The sequence below is a fragment of the Hypanus sabinus genome, chromosome 3 (assembly GCF_030144855.1).
Source record: "Hypanus sabinus isolate sHypSab1 chromosome 3, sHypSab1.hap1, whole genome shotgun sequence".
Taxonomy (NCBI): Eukaryota; Metazoa; Chordata; class Chondrichthyes; order Myliobatiformes; family Dasyatidae; genus Hypanus; species Hypanus sabinus.
Window position 1 is genome coordinate 143,212,412 of NC_082708.1, and position 22,037 is coordinate 143,234,448.

General features: G+C 39.2%; 1 protein-coding gene across 1 annotated transcript in view; it reads right to left on the reverse strand.

Annotated features, from left to right (window-relative positions):
* The window catches only part of LOC132391714 (serine/threonine-protein kinase 32B-like), a 309,917-nt gene extending 292,137 nt beyond the window's left edge, over positions 1-17,780 (reverse strand). The window contains exon 1 of the mRNA XM_059965270.1: positions 17,349-17,780. Coding sequence (XP_059821253.1) covers positions 17,349-17,418 — 70 coding nt within the window. The 5' untranslated portion in view covers positions 17,419-17,780. The remainder of the gene's footprint in view (positions 1-17,348) is intronic.
* Positions 17,781-22,037: the final 4,257 nt, after the last annotated feature.

A 22,037-nucleotide genomic window follows, 5' to 3' on the forward strand; every position in this document is an offset into this window, starting at 1 on the left:
TTTCTTGAACCTTCCGTAACCTTTTCTTTTCTTCTCAACTAGATTTTCAACAGCCTTTGTACACCATGGTTCCTGTACCCTATCATCCTTTCCCTGTCTCATTGGAATGTACCTATGCAGAACACCACACAAATATCCCCTGAACATTTGCCTCATTTCTGCTGTACATTTCCCTGAGAATATCTGTTCCCAATTTATGCTTCCAAGTTCCTGCCTGATAGCTTCATATTTCTCCTTACTCCAATTAAACGCTTTCCTAACTTGTCTGTTCCTATCCTTCTCCAATGCTATGGTAAAGGAGATAGAGTTGTGATCACTATCTCTAAAATGCCCTCCCACTGAGAGATCTGACACCTGACCATGTTCATTTCCCAATATCAGATCAAGTACAGCCTCTCCTCTTGTAGGCTTATCTACATATTGTGTCAAGAAACCTTCCTGGACACATCTAACAAACTATGCCATCTAAACCTCTTGCTCTAGGGAGATGCCAATCAATATTTGAGAAAATTAAATCTCCCACCACGACAACCCTGTTATTATTACACCTTTCCAGAATGTCTCCCTATCTGCTCCTCGATGTCCCTGTCACTATTGAGCTGTCTATCTAAAACAAAAACACCCAGTAGAAACCCCCACCTCTTTTGCCTCCCTCACTGTCCTTTCTGAAACATCTAAAACTGGCACTCTAAGTAACCATTCCTGCCCCTGAGCCATCCAAGTCTCTGTAAATGGCCACAACACAGCTCCAAGTACTGATCCATGCTTTAAGTTCATCTGCTTTGTTCATGATACTCCTTGCTTTAAAACAAACACACCTCAAACCATCTGAGCACGTCCCTTCTCAATCACCTGCCGATCCTCCCTCCCACACTGTCTCTAAGTTTTCTCTATTTGTGAGTCAACTGCTCCTTCCTCCATCTCTTCAATTCCGTTCCCAACCCCCAGCAATTCTAGTTTAAACTCTCCTCAATAGCCTTAGCAAACCTCCCTGCCAAGATATTGATCCCCCTTGGATTGAAGTGTAACCCATCCTTTTTTGTACAGCTCATGCTTGTCCCAGAAGAGGTCCCAATGATCCAGAAATCTGAATCCCTGCCCCCTGCTCCAATCCTTCAGCCAAGCATTTATCCTTCACCTCATTCTATTCCTGTCTCATGGCACTGGCAGCAATCCCAAGATTACTACTTTTGAGGTCTTGCTTCTCAACTTCCTTCTCAACTCCCTGTAGTCTGTTTTCAGGACCTTGTCCCTTTTACTACCTATTCGTTGGTACCAATATGTACCATGACCTCTGGCTGTTCATCTTCTGACTTCAGGATATCATGGATACGATCAGAGACATCCCAGACCCTGGCACCTGGGAGGCAAACTACCATCTGTGTTTCTTTCCTATGTCCACAGAACTGCTTGTCTGACCCCCTAACTGTACAGCCCTCTATTACTGCTGCCTTCTTCCCTTCCCTACCCTCTGAGCCACAGGGCCAGACTCTGAGCCAGAGGTGCAGCCACCATTGCTTCCCCCAGGTTGGCCATCACTACCCAAACAGTACTCAAACAGGCATACTTATTAAGGGGGACAGCCACAGGTGCACTCCCTAGTACCAGACTCTTGCCCTTCCCTCTCCTGACTGTAACCCACAAATGTTGCTAAATTGATGGCAGGGTAGAGATATGTCTCTACCAGAGGAGATGTACAACACTCCTGTCCTTCTTTAGCCTGTAGGTCACCCTTGGGCAAGGTGCAGTACCTGCTTAGCCCCCGATCAGGGTCACATGAAGCCACGAGAGAAAGTGGATTGTCATATGAGCAGCTGGTGCATACCACAAGTCCTGGTTATGCAACCACTGATGCCAGGTAGACAACCTCTAAGGTTTACTCATCTTGTAAAGACTGGTCCAGAAGAAGACAATGGCAAACCACATTTGTAGAAAAATTTGCCAAGATTATGGATAGAGAAGGAGAACCATGAACACCCACATCATACAACACATCACATGATGACAGTGATGATGAATGCTACCAACAATGCAGGGTACAACTTCTCACTGCTGAAGGAAGTGGTTGAAGTTCAAGATCAAGTCACTTTTCTTCAATGCAACACACACAAAATGCTTTAGTAACTCAATGAGTCAGGCAGCAGCTATGGAAATAATTAAGCCAACAATGTTTTGGGCCCCTCATCAGTCTCAAAATATAATCAAAAGAAGGAAGTTACCTTGGCAAACAGTATCGCATCCCAATTACTGAATGCCTCTAAAATTGCGCTTTATTTCATATTATGGTCCATAAGGTGATTTCATTCACTTTTTGTCCACAGATTTCATCATGAAAGGAGGGGCGGGAAGGGGAGGGAGAGGGCCTGTGGTATGTCGAATTACTGGGTGAATGAGTATTCTTTGGGGTACTGCAAGTCTGTGTCTCTATTGATGCTTTGCTGCATATTTGAGTGCTCAGTAGGGGGTGCTGATGCTTTTTTTTTGCTGGTGGGGGAGGTGAATCATTGCTTTGTTGCTGCATATGTGTGGGTGGGGGAGCTGGGGGTACTTTGGGGATCTAACATTTAACTTATTCATTCTTTGGAGCATTCCTCCATTTTCATGGATGGTTACGAAGAAAAAGAATTTTAGAATGTATATCGTTTACATTTCTCAGACATTAAATGTACCTATGAAACCTTTGAATCATGGGCACTGAGAGACCATTTTATTACACTATAAAACTTCCAACTAACTATGCATGGCATTGTAGAAGTAGGATGCTCTGGGTTTTAATCTTTCTTGGCTTATCCTTCCTCACAACACCTACCTCACTTTGAAACAGTACGAGGATAAACCAGGCAAGTTGCAGCCATTTAACGCGCAAGGTGAAAAGCCAGTCACAATCACAACGAGCAGATTATGTTTGTAGCTTGATCTCTTGTCCTTAGTAATTATTTGGCAATAATGTCTTTATTGAATACCCACCTTAGATAGCATAATGAAAGATAAAAGTTTGCACAAGGCAAGACATTTATCTACTTCTGAAACTATTGAGTAAACCTAAAACCAAGCCATGCCCAGGAAGCTAAACAAAGGCACACCATGGAGAGGTAGGACTGTCTGCCATATTTATTTTCATTGCTTCACTGCAGGTTAGGTGGCAAAGGATTCAGGCAGGCTGAGAGATGCCTCTGCAGAAGGATCTCTAAATGAGAAGCTACACACTTGTGGAAGGGAACTTCAAATGTGCAGACAGGCCATGAAACTAAAAGCTAGTTGGCTTCTTAACTAATTCAGGATACGATTTCTCTTACGACTTGTGCCCTCTCCTATTAAGGCAATTACTGTGGCACTCATGAGACACAGAAAAGTAGCTCAACTTCAATCCACAGACAAAGAGTCCAGGTACAAGCAAGTGCCAGTAGAACCTATGCTTCTAGAAGGCATGTATGTTTGAAAGCAGCCAATATAGGGCACCATGCAAAAACTTAACTTTCAGTTCACAATACCTATGTTAAACATGAACCCATGTCCAATGAATAAGTGGGTGGAAAAATCTGCATTTTTGGAACACAAAGATAATATATGAATAAACAATAGGAACAGGATTAGACCCAAGGCCCAGGGAGCTGGATTCACTATTTAGTAAGGGCATGCTTGATTCAGTCTTCAACCCCTGCACTTCCTGCTGATCTCCATAGTGCGTAATTCTCCTATTGTCAAAACCCTAACATCCCAGCATTCAATATATCCAATGGCACAGTATCCAAACTTGTCTAGGGCAGACAATTCCAAATTCACAATGCACTGAAGGAAGAAATTTCTCCTCATCTCAGTCTTAAATAGCCAAAATTATACTTCAGAACCTTAGTTAAAGTTCAAGATCGCTCAATGTCAGTCCCTGTACATAAGTGTAAAGGAGAATGAAATAATTGTTACTCCAGATCTAATGCAGCATATAAAACCACACTAAGATAAAAACCACAATAATAGAAAGACTATATACACAAGTTAGCTTATACACATAGATTATATATACATAAAGTGATACTAGGTACAGGAGTATCTGTACATAAGGTGACTAACAAGAAATGATAATGTAGTGTTGGTGGGAGTGTGGAGAGGAGAGTTGGTGGTTGGAAGTTTTCATCAGCCTTGAAATGACTTGAAAATATTAAAATAATTCAAAGGAAGACACAGGAGTCCAAAATGTAGGTCTGTTTATTTTAAGCAAGGCGTGCACATAATACATAGTACTGACATGACTGAAATATTAAATATTACAATCTGATCTCTCCTCTTGGTTTCCCTCATCGACATCATCTGACAAATGCTTTGTTTGTGCATCTTCATTGACTCTTTCTGGCCTTCCATTCATCTGGGCTTTGGTCTTTGCATCTACTTTAACAAGCAGCTTTTTGTCTCCTACTTGGAAGTTCATGCATTAACCTTAAGGTATGAAGAGTAGATTCTGGTTCTTTATACTCACAAAAGCCAAATGCTTTCAATTGTCCTAAAGCTCTTTGAACCCTCTTCCAGTATAAAAACAAGCCACAAGTAACTATCTAATTAACATATCAGAAGCTTTCTCAGATTATGCTGCCTACAAAAATCTGTTGTAGTCAGACCACTGCTTTAGTCACTTCCATGCTTCCTCTGAGCAGCATGGCCTTTCCGTGGTTCCATATGCTTTCCAGCTAGAGACAGAGGTCGATACCAACACTCGTTTGTCCTCTGTTGGGTAACAGTTCATGGTGTTCAGCATAGAGACAGGTGTGGCATCATCCAGTGCCTTTCTTAATTCACTTTCAGATGGCTTCATTGTAGGGAATGTGGTATGCAAGTGGTGGCTGGATCTCCAATCATGCCCCAAAATGCTGGTCCTCATGTTTTTACTATAAATGAGCCCAAGGTAGTTTGGTGGTCATTGTAGTTCACAGTAACAAATATCATTCCCACAGGAGTTATGTTTTCTTCAGTATAAGTTCTTAGTTGGATATCTACAGGCTTCTGATTAGCATCTTTGAAATGCCTCTCAAACTTATTTTGTGGAATAACTAAAACAGCTAGGCCAGTGTCCAATTCAATTTTTTATTAATTTTCTGTGCACTCCTGGCATAAGTCATATTGCCTGCCTATTGTTAATTTTCACACCATTCCGTATCATTCTATCCATCATCACATTTTTCATCAAGATCATGCAGATTAGTGCTCCTCTTGAAATTGCAACTTGACTTTTTATCTTTTTCTCTTTGCAGTGCAGTCTGTTTATTTTTGTCTGCCCAACACATTATTTGTACGTTTCCTACTTAGTTGCATTTTCTGCAAGTTTCCCCTTTAAATCTGCATTGGACTGGTGTAAGTGAGTCCCTGCCACAATGGTAACATGATTTCTTTGGCCTAGCCAGTTTCTGTTAGGCTGCTACAGTTTTATTTATGCTCATTTTCATTGCAGGCTACAACTCACTTGCGTCTCTGTCTGCAGTTTCCATTGAAACAACAATTTCAACTGCTCTTTCAACTGAGTTGTGCTTCTGTTGGGAATAGTTTTTGAGTGCTTCCTTTTAAAATTCCACAAACTAAACAATCTCTTAGTGCATCATTAAGCCCATTACTAAACTTGACAATGTTCAGACAAACTTCAATTTAGCCACATTTTTTTTTATTCTGCTTATGAAACCTAAAGTGGTCTGTAATCCACAATGGTTTTGGTTGCAAGTGTTTCTGCAATACATTGGCAACAGTAGTGAAGTTCATCTCTAATGGTTTGGTTGGCACAGTCAAACTTTGAAAGAAATTGCCTTTAAACTCAATGCACTCAGCAAAATGCCACTCATTTCTCATTGGTTCTTTCATTTACTTCAAAATACCGTTTCAATAGCTCAGTATACACGAGCCAATTACCCACTGTGTAATCAAACTCAATCTTTCTGATGTAGCCATTCATTTCTAATTTTTTATGGTTATTATCACCTGATACTCATTGTTTATGCAACAGTAAATTCTTCAATTTTCTGACTTTTAAAAAAAAACTCGATCATGTCTTCACCTTCAAAAAACATGTGCTGTGTTGCAGTTTGTAGCTTGATCGTCTCTGCATGTTTGGGGCTGTGTTTTTTAGTTTGAATGCTCATTGTGCTTGTACAGGTTGGTAGCCGTATCAGGTTTGTTTAAAAATAACTTGTTGCCAATGTTATGCTTTGTAACTTCAAAACATTAAACTAATTCAAAGGAAGACAAGGGAGTCCAAAATGTGTATCTAACTTATTTTTTTCTTTAAGTGTGGTGCGCGTGTCACATGGTAGCGTGACGATATATGCAAATCAGATTTTTACATACTTACTTCTTGGGGAATGCACCTGTTCTTGAGCAAAGTGGCCCAGCTGTGGATGTGACAGACTACCCTGGCAGGAGTGTGACAAACAGTCCATGAGCAGGATGGTGGGATATTTCACGATATTGCAGGCCTTTTCATGCAAAACGGGAGCATGACGCAGCGCACAGCAGCCACTTTGGAATGAATATCTGTAGTTTGTCAAGTAGGGAGCCGTGTACAATCCTGATTTGATGGAGACAGACGTGTGAAGCACGGAGGAACAGCTGGTGAAACTTTTGAAATGCCTGTTTTGCTGCCACTGTGCGATCGGAAAAGTCTCCGGGAGGAAGGCCCCGAATCTTTGGCTTTGCCTGTTGCTTGGCGGCCAGTGCCGGGGTCAAAGCACTCGGCAGAGATGGTGCTGGGGTCGGAGGGCTGGTCGGAGGCTCGAAGTTTTCGGCCAAACTCGGAGCTGGCTGTGGTCGGAGCTCCCAAAGTGCTGTATCGGCAAGCTGCGGCGCTGGAGCTTCATGGCAGGAAGAGTTTTTCTTCTTTCTACCGTCTGCATGAGATGATGGGCTGTCGGGACTTTGAGACTTTCTTTTAAACCTTGCCATGGACTGCTCTTTATCAGATTACGGTATTGCTTTGCACTGTTGAAACCATGTGTTGTAATTACGTGGTCATTGTCAGTTAGTGTTTTATCAATTATGGTATTGTCTACACTGTTGAAACTACATGTTAACTATATGTAACTATGTGTTTTTGTGTAGGTCTTGTAGCTTTAGGTTTGTCTGATGGGTTTGTAGTTCCTTTCCGGGGAACGTGCTAAGACGGTAGCAAGGCAGCAGCCTCTCCAGAGTCTGGATTGGGGATTGTCTTTTTTTTAAAAAAACTGCATTGTATTTGTGGTTTATAAATGACAATAAACTGAATCTGAATCTTTTACAGATTCCTTTCAGTGTTTATGTCCTTGATGGGGGGGGTAGGCTGGTGGCAGTGATGTGGTGTATGCTTCAATGAGAACATTACAGGCGATCCCCAATTTAAGAACATCAGACACATAGGCACCCATACATTCAAATGAGCTCCAATAATATCAAATTTTAAAAACCAACATATGTACATAACTTGGTTCCTACAAATGGCAGAACAAGTATCCCCTCTCTACTTTTATAATTGTACTTTCTTCTCAGTCATGTGTTTTTGATGACATTCAGCACAACATTGTGGTAATATAGTGACCATGAATTTTGTATATTTTCTGATTATATGCACAAAATCAACTGTACAGGCATCTGTAAAAACAAAGCCCTTCATTACCCAGCAATGTCCTGTCATCACTATGTGTAAACTTTCCTCATTGGCCATTGCAAATAAACCTCTTTCTCTTTCACTTCTAAGACATGTAAAACCCTCATTAAAGGAGACTAAAGCTGTACATTGCCTCGCCAAAATAATGTAGAATTATAGTAAAAGTTTTTTGCATTCCATCTCCTTTGCAATAAAATCCAAAATTGTATTTGCATTCTTCAGTACCTGCTATACTGGCATGGGAACTTTTATCTGCAAAGCTATCCAGATCTTTCTGGTTACCAATACTTTATAATGGCACACAATGTAAAAATATTCTGTTCTCAATAGTAAAGTGGATAAACTTTGTTTTCATTTTATTCCATTCTAGTGTCCTTTTGCTGAGCCACTTACCTTCGTAAGCAGGGATAATTTAAACCTATCAGCTATCAACTATCTTCACAGTCCACTAAATGCATAAGCAACCCTTACCAGGTCAAACAATAAAATTCTTCTTGTGCTTAAGAAATTATACATAATTAGGAAGGATATCCATAACTAAATGAAATCAACAATACAGTTTTCAAGACAAAAAGAAAATTGACATTAGATACAAGATATTCATTTTGCTTTGATTGTGAGAAGTTGTAGGAATTATTGTGTTTAATAATCCTGGTCTGGAATAATTTTGTAGATGATTTGAATCATAAGAATTCATTTTCATTGTGGGTTCATTCACAGGACCATCAATTCTATGGTTTTATCTGGTTGATCTTCTCTTCAGGAAAGTACAGGCAGCTTCAATTGGGGAGAGGGGGGAGAGAAGATTTTTTTTGCTCAGTATAATTTCTTTAGTAAAGCCATTGCAAATTCATTGACTGATGGGGAAAAAAGCTTGTTAGTCTGAATCTAAATAGGAAAAATTACCACGCCCTAGACTTTTTATTTTGAGTACAGACAGTTTTGTTCAGATACCATTTATATAGCAGGATACTATGTAAGATACGAAATGCTTAAACTTGAAATGAACAGAGAAAGGCCTTTGGGGAAAACAAAATCACACACACACATTCACACTCACACACTTTGACTGGCAGTGCTATTACTTTTTTTAATAATTTATATTACAAGCTTGAAAAATAACTATCCATAAGTCATTCAAACACTGTTAGCAACCATCTGGAAAGGCCCTATAATCCCCATCCTCTCGCTTTTAATGTAGCAACCAACAGATCACTCTGAAGTGACCCCAGGGATACATCACTAGTGCCGTATTAAACAAATTGCATATCATGTTTCCAGATCACTGGAAAGACTGATAGCTATTCCAACATGGTGATGTAGTGGAAGGTGAAGATGGCCATTCAACCCCTTTTACCCACACTGACTGATTTCTAAAGAAATCAGAAATAATCTGTATCCTTTATCTATCTTCCACATTTTTGCCCACTGTAATGCATCTATGTACATGGATATTTTGGGGAGGTTCTTCCACATCTGGGGAAGGCAAAGGAGAACTTGATTATTTCCATACATTCTCCATACTCATCCTTTTGGGAAGATCAGCCTTACTCAAGAGTCTCCCTCAGTCAATCCAGTCCAGAGGCTGAAAGTACAGTTGTGTGCCTAAGGCAGTGGTTCCCAACCTTTTTTTGGCCATGCCCCACCTAATCACCTCTAAAATCCTGATGCTCCTGTGGTGATATATAATTCTTATTATTCAAAAAGTGAACTCCTATTCACCTGGAGGAAGCCTAAAAGACCATTAACTTGGTTTAAACAAGCTTCCAAAGAACATGGCATTCATGAAAGAGAAAAATAAAAGAACCAAAGGACTGTTAAAGTTCTGAGGAAGAAATTACTAAGAAATTGTAAAAAGAACATTATGTGATATTAAAATAATAATAAATAAAACAATGCAGATTCGTTTCTACACCATACAAAGACAGATACACCGTTTAAAAGAGATGACGCAATGTACACACCTTCACACCACCAAGAACTGAAAGCTACTGCAAAAAGCAGCATTGACACGACCTCGTATGGGTTTCTTACGCATTTGGACTTGTTCGTTTGTTCCTTCCTACATCAGTCAATTCATTAATTTAATTATGAAAGCCATTTGATGGTTGTAATGATGGTGATACACTATATATACAGTACATAAGCAATTGCACATGTACATATACACAAGTATTTTTATGTATGCATACTGTATATACACATATGTATGAACACACTCATACTCAGACTTACAAGAATTTACTGTTAATAACTCATTGTCGAATTTCCCCCCTTAAAAATCAAATACCCCCCCCCCCCCGTGGGGCATACACCCCACATTGGGAACCACTGGCAACTAGTGTGCACAATATTTAAGGAAACTTACTATTGTAGCAAAGAAGAAAGCCACTCCCCCATCAAGTCCTTGTCAGCTCGCAGCAGAGAAATCACATCAGCCCTATTTCCCTCCTCCCTTCCAACTTATTCTCTCTCACATCCATTAACTTTCTTGTGCTAATTTGGCCACCTTCCTACTTTAAGTAACTATGTAACCTATAAACATGTGGGACAAAAATGGGAGAACCTGAGGGAATCCTACAGTTATGGGATTAATGAGCCATCTCCACAGAGAGCACCCAAGAATGAGTTCAAATCTGGATCACTGAAGGTGCAAGAACATCTTCTCACACACAAAGCTTTCCCATAGAGCAAGAGTTCCCAACCTAGTGTCCACAGAACCCTCGGTTAATGGTAGGGATCCAAGGCATAAAAAAGTTTGGGAACCCCTGCTCTAAAGATGAATCAAATGTCCAGAGGAGGAATACTGACACTTTTGGATCCTCAAAAAACCAGGCTCATTTCTTAAGTGGCGCATACTATGAAAGAAATACTGCCCTGGGCTGGAACTGATTCGATTTTGTGTAATAATCTTCGATTTGCTTAGGTAAATGAAATAAAAGGAGCAGCTTGGATATGAAACCACCACTTGAATTTCTGAAGCATGTTGTTTGCACTGTTAAATTATCGAATAAAATTAAGCTCTATAAATAAATAATCAGAGATTAAGTGTGTGCGTGTGAAATAATATAACAATGCGATTTTAATTTCAAATGTTTGTCATTCATGTTTTCAGTAAATGAGATTTATTAGAGAAAAATGTAAAACAATCAAATATTATGTTATTCCACGGTCCTTATCAAATCAATAGTGTAGAAGGGATGCTTTGCTGACACATTTTCTAGCTAGCTGACTTTCAGTGAGTAAAATATCAAACGAAAACTATAAAGGTCATAATATTGCAGACATATCATTAAGGATTAAAACATCACAATAAAAGCAGTATGGTAAAGGTCAGAGATGACAGTACATTTCTTTAAGATGATTGAAGTGTTTTGAAGTGATTATAGACTAACAAGCAATTTTTGTTGACTTTCTCCATTACTAAACACCTTTCACTCCCTCATAGAAATGCAAGCTGTTCAGTAGGGCAGAGTATCAATCTCTTTGAAATACAATCATATCTCATTCAGCATTCTAACTCCATGAGAAAATGTTTATTTTTATTCCCTAACTATGGCTACTCCCATGCATGGTTATCTTTGTCAATGGCAAAATGCTCAGTGATGCATTTGAACACTGATTCTCAGATGCTTTTCTCTGCAAGTTCTGGATCTGAGCATAAACTCCAGGACTTTCCTTTGCCTTTCCACATCTACTGAGTTGTAAGTCACTGATCTATCGTGACTTCATTCATAATCAACTCATCTTCTTTTAAGAAAAACATCACATGAACTTGGCATTAATACATTTTCACTTTTACTTATATTGTTGCAACAAGTAGAGAAAAAATGGGGCAAGTTACATTGAGTTAAATAGATAACATGACTAAAAAAATCTAATTTAAAAAGGAAGAAAGTAAGTGAGAGACCAGTTGCACTGCTCAGTGATGATGTTCTGTCCTTAACACCTTTTTAAGCTAATTTAGGTACTACTAAAGATGAGAGAAGTTTACAGTCTGGATCTATAATAAATTCAGCAAAATTCTGATTGCTAAAAAGTTAAAGTCACAATTAGGGGCCTTAAATGATTTTTAGCCTCAGTATTTATGTACAAGTTTCAGGATCCTTTCTGCTTTAGGACTGCAGAAAAGCTTCTGACTTCTCTGTGATACTGTGTGGCTTGGAAGAGTGGGTGAGCATGGATAGATATTGTTTCAGACTGTTCCTGGCCATGACAATCCAGAGTAACAACACAAAAAAATACAGGAACTCAGCAGTGCAGTCAGGATCAATGGAGAGGAATAAAGAGTCAACATTTTGGACCAAGATCCTTAATCGGGACTAAAACATTGGCTCCGTATTCCTCTCCACACATACTGGTGTCCCCTGAAACTCTGGATGCCATTTTACATGAACAAAAAATTATGCAATAGCCATGGTTCAGTAACATAATTTCTGCCCCCAAGTTAGACAGTTGTGTCATTCCAGATCTTTCATCACTAAATCTAACCGGAGCTCCATTGCAGTACTAGGAGAGTGCTACACTGTTATATACTAGAACTATGGGGTGCAGCTTTTTATTTTGTGTGAGGCAAGCCAGACTGACAAGTTGCTGAGCTTAACAGGACCTCGCCTTGTCATTTCCCACTGCTCTCCAACACTGGGCTCCTCATGGGGAGCAGCAGCGGAGCACAAACTCACAGCAGGAACAAACACAACCTCACACTCAGTGTCTGCAACACCAATGAATCAATTGTGGGCTTCAGGAAGGGGAGATCAGGAGAAAACACACCACTCTTCATTGAAGGGTCAGTAGTGAAAAGGTTAGGCAGTTTCAAGTTCCCAGCTATCAACATCACAGAGGATATATCCTGGTTCAACAAGTTTGTCATCAAAGAAGAGCAAATTGGCCCAGTGGGGAACATTCTGACTGATGGCATCACTGCCTCTTAGGGAGGCTCAAATGTGCAGGATCAAAAGAGCCTGCAAAAGATCAGCCATGATTGAATGGCAGAGCAGACTCAATGGGCCAGGTGGCCTAATTCTGCTCCAATGTCTCATCATCTTATGGTCACAGGACTGTAGGCTCAGCCAGATCCATTATGGCACTATCTTCCTCCACTACTGAAGGAATCTTCAACAAGTGGTGCCTTAGGAAGAGAGCATCTATTATGAAGGACTCTCACTATCTGGGATATGCCCACTTTTCATTACCATCATTGAGGAGGAGGTACAGAAGTATAAATACCCACACTCAATATTTTTAAGTACAGCTTCTTCTCTTCCATCAGAATTTTGAATGGTCCTTTAATACTACCTCACTACTCCTATTCATTTACTATAACTTACAAGAACTTTTATATCTTGCACTTCAACGCTGCCATGAAACAACAAATTTTACATGTATGTTGGTAATAATAAACCTCAGGAAATCTGCCCACCAAATGTGTGCATGATGAAGTTTCAAAGCCTGCAGAGAGATGAGCAATTCTAGGGGAGATCAGCCACTTTCATATAATTTGTGTATTTTGTTTAAAGTTAACAAAATACAGTAGATTAATTAAATCAAGCTCCAATATCAAACTCAAATTAAACTCCAATTTAATTTGGAAAACTGTGGGGTGGTGCATTTTGGAAAGATAAATTAAGGTAGGTAAAGGATAAAGATAAAAGATTAGCTTTCTTTGTCACATGTACATCAAAACAAACAGTGAAGTGTATTGTTTGTGTTAAGGTACAACAGTCTAAAGATGTGCTGGGAGCAGATCACAAATGTCACCATACTTCCTGCACCAAAATACCATGCTCACAGCTTCTCCAATTCTGTTTTCCCTCACAGTCCAAAGATGTTTGTAGGTTCACTGGACATTGTAAATCACCTTGTGATTAGGTTACCGTTAAAATCGGTGGGCTATTGGGTGGTCCAACTTGATAGCCCGGAAGAGCACTGTATCCTTAAATAAAATAAACTTACTAACCCATCCATCTTTGGAATGGGGAGGACACAGGAACACCCAGAAGAAGCCTACGCAGACAGAGAGAATGTATAAACTCTTTACAGACGGTAGCAAGAATTGAACCCTGATCACTGGTGCTGTATGTCATCACACAACCTGCCGTACGAGTATGTTGGCCATGCTGCACAATGGTGGTCGCAGTAAATAGTGGAGCCCTGGAGTGTTGCAGAACAGAGGGATCTCAGAGTACAAGTGCACAGTTCCTTAAAAGTGGCTTTGAATGTAGAAAAATATGGAGAGGAAGGATTTTGGCATACTGGCCTTAATCAGTCAGGGCAATGAGTGAAACGGTGGGATGTTATGCTGCAGTTGTACAAGATGGTTCTGAGACTGCGTTTGCATTATTGGGTTCATGTTTGGTCACCCAGCTACAGGAAAGATATCATTCAGGTGAAAAGACAGAGCAGATTTATGAGGATGCTGCTAGGTCATATGGGACTGAGTTATGAAGGTGAGCTGAGCAGATTGGAACCAAATTCACTGGAGAATAGGAGACTGGTGGGTTTCCCTATCACCTGCCTCCTTGTATTTCTTCCTCCCACCTTCTTACCTTGACTTCTCCCTTTCAGTCTTGAAGAAAGGTGTCAGCCCAAAACATCAACTGTTTAGTCTCTTCCATAGATGCTGCCCGGCCTGCTGGCATTTTGTGTGTGTTACTCACTTAGATAGGAAGTTTGGATGGCATGGACCTGTTGGGCCGAAGGGCCTGTTTCTATGCCTCATGACATTATGGCCCTGTGACTAAGTACATTTAATTGTTTTATCATTTAATTGTATTTACTTTTTGAAAACAGTTTAATAATTTTAATTGCTGAAAACATATTTCAGTATTTCAAATGTCAAAGTCATTATCAAATTACACATGCATCACCATACACTACCCTGAGATTCATTTTATTGCAGGCATTCACAGTAGAACAAAGAAATACAAAGAATCAATGAAACAAAGACTGAAACAACCAATGTGCAAAAGACAACAATCTGTGCAAATACAATAAACAAACAAATCCAAGAACACAGTTGTAGAGTTGTTGAAAGTGAGTGTGTCCATAGTTTGTGGAATTAGTTCTTAGATGAGGTGAATGAAGTTATCTCTGCTTGTTCAGGAACCTGGAGGTTGAAGGGTAATAACTGTTCCTGAATCTGTGGTGAGGGACCTCATGCTCCTGTACCTCCTTCCTAATGGCTATGTATTTTTTTTTAATTTTTTAATGCTTACAGAAACACTTGACAGAATTTTAGGTGTTAATTTTGAAATCTGGGTCAGATGTCAGACGATTTTTGCAGGCAGTACCTGCTGTTTCCAGTAGCAAGAATAATCAGGAGGTGACTCCTGAGATCAAATTGCCACTCCAGCTCAGAGCGTCACACAGTGGAATGGTGATTTAGGTGTTTATCTGCTCATTCAGGCAAGACAGAACACATTATGCATCTTTGTATTAAACCAAGATCCATTAATAACTTCTTTAAAGATCTTTGGGGTTCCTTTTCAAGAAGGACTGCGGAGTCCTCCCTGCCATTCTGCTTAATAAATATCCCTCAGTTAATATTCTAACGTTTTTTTTGCTCATATTACAGGAATTCTGAAGTAGCATCAGCAAATGCTCTAAAAACTCTGTAGGTCAGACAACATCCATGTAGCGAGGAAAGGCTAATATTTCAGGTCAAAGACTTTTCATCAGAACCTACTCATTATCACTTTGCTACTTAAGGACTTTGCCACATATTCACTGGCTAGTGCTTTCCTAATATAATGATGCTAATAATGGTAATACACAAATTGAGAGGTCCTAAATTTATCAGCAGCACTAAAAGAATGCAAGTCTGCATTCCATCTCACACTCCCCCCATCACCCCTCCCCCGCAAACGATTCTGGCTTAAAATGCAGGGTGTCTACTAAAAGAATGGTAACCAATTAAATCAGAAATGGAATTAAGTATGAAAGAGCCCAGTAGGATTTACTCTTCTGATTTGTCATTCCTCTGTAAAATAGATGGCCAGCAATTGCAACCTGTGCTACTATTTCATTGCCCCTCTCCATATATTTAATTATGTTAGACCTTCTGTTATTTTCTTTATGGATAGTCCCTGATATTCTTTTGCTCTGGTGTTATACCTCTGTTAAATTTGATACTCTGCTCAGATGAGACTCTCAGTACATCTAAATATAGCTTGCAAATTGACTTTGTATTCAAGTGGTCAAAAAATTGTTTCACTATTAATCAAGTTCAGTAGTTATGCCAAATTTATTCTTAGGCTAAATTTATTTCTCTTATAAATTTATAGTTATAATGAGCCATTCAGAAAATATACTTATAATGATGTTCACATTAAAGGCCAATTGGATTATTGTATTAAAAACACTCTTTCAAGGATGCAATTAAGCAGAATGATAAAGGAAATTGAATCCCATTCTGGAAAGTTTATTATGACTACCCCTTAAAACAAACAACAATTTCCAAGGTCTTAATAGAGTATCCTTATAATATTCTTTAACGAGAAACGAGTTAGTGTATTGTCGTTACTGATTAGAATAGCGCAGTTATTAAGTTGCATTTGCACCAGTGTGGTATTTAAAATTTACTTGGGTACAAACAAATGCACCTGATAGGTTGTCTTGCCTAATGAAGGGATCACTGCACTGCCGCAGAAAACGCTAACTTTTGGTAAAACTTGGTAAAACTGAATTATTTGTGTCATCAGGCAAGTTATATTTGAATTCAATATTGGTTCTAATATTTGTAAATAGAAAGAGTCAATATGACAAGATTAACATATACATTTAGCAAGTAAAAGTAGATTATAACTATATTAATGAGTTCCCACGTTGTAGGCTAAATTTTGCTGAAATCGAACCAGAGAAAAAAGCTAAAATTACAGACATGTCTCAAAACCGAAATGGCATTATCAGACCCTGTCGGGTTGTATTCATAGGACCAGCATTCTGCAGTTCTATCAACTATCTTGGGCAATAGTTCTATAAGATTTTAACAGTTCACAAGTTAGACTTTAGGCAGACAAAAGCTCTGAATGCGATTGCCTGGATATACCGCCTAATACGGTCCCGTCAATAGAGCTGATTGAGCTTAAACCGAAGTGTCCGCTATCTGTTCGAAGAGGATTCTGAATACAATGGTGTGATTATTGCAAGAGACCTCCAGATCAGTGCAATGAATCTGCTTTGCCAGCACAGACAAAACAACCAAAGCTATGCTGTAGAATACAAATTATCTGTGTATCAAAGCCGGTTTTAAAAAGTGGTACATCGAACTGGTTAACTGCGCCAAATTAAGTTGGCGTCAGTTTTGAGTGAAAACGGGGCTCGGTTACGGCACACCACTTGTGGATTGAATTATTCCTGAAACGACAACTCATTGCAGCTGCCTCTGAAACAAAATTACGACCAACTAATGTTAAGTTGGTCTAAAACGTATTTCTCAATCACGGTTTCTTCACCGTTAAAATGTATTCAAAGTTAAAATTTAGGATTATGAAACTGCATCAATAATGCGATTCATTCCAAAACGCTACGTTTCACTTTAAATGAAAGAATTGCCAATTACACAAAAATAAATGTTAACAGATTGGGCAAATTATCTCTCCTTATTTTCAAGCATAGTAAGGGACCGGTACCTCAGGCGGCCAAAAGAAGGTAACAACACAAGTGGTTCGAACAAAAGAAGCAGGGGCTGAATAGTAAAGAACTGAAAACATTTAACAAAAGGATGGGATCTTACCATCTTCGTTTTCGTCAAAGACTGGTGTTTTATGGGAATGGTTTGCGCCCATATTCTTCCTCTTCCGCATACCCCGAGAATTCCGACCAGCTGTGAACGACAAGCATCCCACGGAAAATAAGACCACTCAATAGAATAATTTCTGGACTGCTCCGACGGCAGGGCGCGGGCTCTTGGTAGCTGAGTTGCAGCGATTATACAAAAGGGTCCTTGTGTTATCTCTACCCATTGCTTCCAGAATGAAGCAGTTAAATTGACAACTTCTTATAAAAGACAGGTCTACATAATATCGCCGCCAACGTGGTAATGATAACGATCGGAGCTAGACCTAAGCCATTGCAGGGGGCACTGGGTTACCGTTATATTATTCGACTGGCCAATTAAAGGACAGCTGCAGCCACGAAGCTTCCCAGATGCGAACACAGAATGTACTGAGCTCCGGGGCTGTGCGTGACACGCTGGAATGCAAACCTCGAAGCCTCCAGCTTCCAGCCGTAGCAGATTTGCAAGCCACGGGAAAATGTGACTCTTCCCACTTTGCCAAGTTCCACTGGATTCGAAACTGAAGGAGTTAAACAGAAACCTCTGCGGTCTCACGTTTGTGGCTGAAGCAACATTATGCTCCCATACACATGTTGTCATACCGTCACTTCTGGCAATATTCCTAGCCACCTGAAGTGGGGGCATTTCCCTTGTTTTGTTTTTTACTTGAACAATTGAAATCGCCTGCTGAATGTGAATACGCTGTGAAGACCGCTTTGAGCAAACCAGACATATGCTCACAGGATACAGGGTTACACTGAGTAACACCATACAGTGCTTCCTAAAACAACACAAAGACAAACGCACAGTACTGGAAGCAAATGTTTTTGTGGGATGAACCATTTCAATAATTAGTTCTACATCTGGAATTGTCAGTAAACAACAGACATAAACTACCCGTAACACTAATTTGAATTCAGTAGTTGGTGTGACGTACTTAAATTCGCTTCAGAAGTGTCTATGAAAGTAACTCCCTACCTAAGCAATTAAATCGGGGAAATTTTCAAATCGTTCGTGTTTCCCCAGAGCAAATACGTTTTCTTTCCTTTTGGAGCCGTAATTAAATAGTGTGCATAGGAAACAGATGGATGTTCGAAAATGAATAATCGAGCGAGACAGAACTTTATTTGCACATGTGCACCTCCTAAATCCATTGCTTCAATAGTACCGCTGTAATACGTCGTCTCAATTTGCATTTTAATTAATAACAGAGACAGGGTTTCTTTTAAAAATTAAGAGTCTGCAGCTCTCCGGGCCATGTTTTGTAATTTCCCTTAGTTGGAAGTGGGTCGCAGGTGTACTGTTGAAAGACAATATAATTGAGGGTCGGAGTTGGTGCCCGCAATCATATTATGGAATTCTGGGAAATTGAACTTCCACGCAAAGTGCTAAGATTGAGACCGGCCTGCACAATGCACAACTTAAACTCATTAAATTCAGATTTAGATTAGTTCATTCTCACATCAACCTGGGCACATGGAATTAAGAGTCCAAGGTGGTAGCAGCACCTCCGGGAAAGGGATGAAAAGGTGATTGGTTCAGAGGTTTGATTACATTCTGGTTAAAAGGCATTCTTGAGGTTGGTCCTCAGGGCTTTCAAGCTCCTGTATCTTCTCTCAGAAGACAGAAAAGGGAGTTGAAAGAGTGGAAGGCATTCTCGACTGTACTGTTCAACTTCCTAATCCAACACAGCCTGGAGACAGACTAGGTGGAAGGAATTAGAAAAAGATAATTGGTTAACTATTGTCATAAGCACCGAGATACAGTGAACAGCATTGTTTTGTATGCCATCCAACCAGAAAAGTGGTGAGCCTGTGATGAACTGGACAGTGCTGGCCATTCTTTGCAGCTTCTGTCAGTCTAGAGCAGAGAGGTTACCATACCAGGCTGATACATATTGAGTAGTACTCTTCTATTCCAAAACTCTTGAAAACTTTTGAGCCATATTCTCATACAATATTGAAAGAAGCTATGCCAGTTCTTAGAACAATCCCATCAATACAACTCTCCCCATCTATCTCCCTGTGGCCTACGGGTGATACAGCTCAGCAGAGCTGCTGCCTCACAGTTCCAGCTCTGAGGTCATGTGGAATAAACCTGACCTGCCTCTGGTGCATGGACTGGTCTGTGTGCCCCAGTTTCCTCCCACATGCTAAAGATGTGCTGGTTGATAGGTTAATTGGCCTTTGCAGATTGCCTGGTGTGTAAATGAGTTGTAGAATCTGCAGATTGTTGATGTAAGTATGGGAAGAGAAAATGGGATTTGAGTCAGATTACTGAAAATGAATGCTTGACAGTCAGCACAAACTTGATGGGTCTAAGGCTCTGGTTCTTTATCTGTGATTTCAAATCCATAATCCACAATTTCCATCAGCATAGATGCACCACAAGGCTGTACGTTTAGTCCCCTGCTCCACTCGCTTTATACTAATGATTGTGTGGCTAAGCACAGCTCCAAAATCATATTTAAGCTTGCCAAATCAAAGATGGTGTCAAATCAGCATCTAGGAGGAAGAATGAAAACCTGGCTGAGTGGTGCCACAACAACCTTTTCCTCAATGTCAGCAAGACAAAGGAGTTGATGATTGACTTCATGAGGAGGAAACCAGAGACAATCCTCATCAGGGTGGAGAAGGTCAGCAACTTCAAATTCCTCAGCGTTATCATTTCAGAGGATCTGTCCTGGGCCCAGTACAAAAAAAAATGCACAGCAGCAACTCCACTTCTTTAGAAGTTTGCAACAATTCAGCATGACGTCTATAACTTTGACTAACTTCTAAAGATGTGTGTGTGTGACGGAGTATATATTGATTGTCTGTATCTTAGCCTGATATGGAAACAATAATGCCCTTGAATGGAAATTCCTGCAAAAAGTAATGGATACAGTCCAGTCTGTCACAGGTAAAGCCCTCTCCCCCGTTCAGCATATCTACATGGAGTACAGTCAGAGGAAAGTAGCATCCATCATCAGGGACCCCATCACCCAGGTCATTCTTTCTTGTCACTGCGGCCATTAGGAAGAAGATACAGGAGCCTCAGGATTCACATCAGCAGATTCAGGAACAGTTATTGCCCCTCAACCATCAGGCTTTTGAACCAAAGAGGATAACTTCACTCAACTTTACTTGCCCATCACTGAACTATTCCCACGACCAATGGTCTCATTTTCAAGGACTCTTTTTTAAAAACTTTTTTTATTGAGTTTTCAAATGATTACAGAAAGAAAAAAATATATACACTTCCCCCCAACATCCCTATAGAAAAAAAGAAAAAGAAAAAGAAAAAAAAAAGAAAGAAAGAAAGAGTGCCTGGATATCAGAAGATCCCCACATGCTCCACGGAGTTCGTAATAACTTTAGTATATATATTTATTTCTTTCCCCAAATAACCAATTATTTTATCTTTGGAGTACCTATATATTTAATCCCGTCTTTTGTAAATAAGGGCGCCAAATTTTCAAAAATGTTTCATATTTATCTCTTAAATTATAAGTAATTTTTTCAAGTGGAATACAGCTGGAAATGTCATTCTTCCAACGATCTATAATTAAGTGTGAATCCGATTTCCAAGTAACTGCAATAGCCTTTTTGGCTACTGCCAGTGCAATTTTTATGAATTCTTTTTGATATTTATTCAATTTGGGTTTTGATTTTATCCCTTCAATATCGCCTAATAAAAATAATATTAGATTATGTGGAAGTTGTGTTCCAATAATTTGTTCCAATAAAAGTTTTTTTCAAGAGTTAAATAAATATGTGAGGAAGTTTCTTTGGAAAGGTAAGATGTCAAGAATATCGTTGGAAAAATTGACATGGAAATTCGATCTTGGAGGGTTACAACTTCCAAATTTTAAGAATTATTATAAAGCAAATCAACTTAGATTTATTGCATCTTTTTTTGAGAAAGATAGACCGGCATGGACTAGAATAGAACTAGATAAAATAGGAGAAAATAAACCAGAAGTTTTTATATATAAATGGGAATCTAAATGGATACGGGAAAAGAAAGAATCTCCTATATTAAAACATTTGATTGACTTATGGAATAAGATAAGTGTTGATGATGAGACAAAGAAATATTTATTAGCAAAGAGATCTTTAATTCAAAATAGACATTCCTTTTACAATGGATAATCAACTTTTATATAATTGGTTTCAAAAAGGGATTAGATATATAGGAGATTGTTTTGAAGGAGGTATATTAATGTCATTTGATCAATTAAAGAATAAATACAAAGTATCAAACAACACTCTTTTTCGTTACTTCCAATTAAGGGCTTATTTAAGAGAAAAATTAGGTCAAACAATGTTATTGCCGAAATCTAATGAAATAGAAACTTTAATTCGAAAAGGAAAAACTAAAAAATTTATTTCTTGTATGTATAGCTTGATTCAAAAACAGGCAATTAAACAAGGAATCCATAAGTCAAGACAAAAATGGGAAAGTGACTTGAATATTAAAATTGAAGAAACAAATTGGTCAAGTCTATGTCTTGATAGTATGACAAATACAATAAATGTCCGGTTAAGATTAGTGCAATATAATTTTTTACATCAATTATATATTACACCACAAAAAACAAATAAATTAAATCTAAATTTATCTGATCAGTGTTTCTGATGTAACTAAGAAATCGGTACTTTTTTA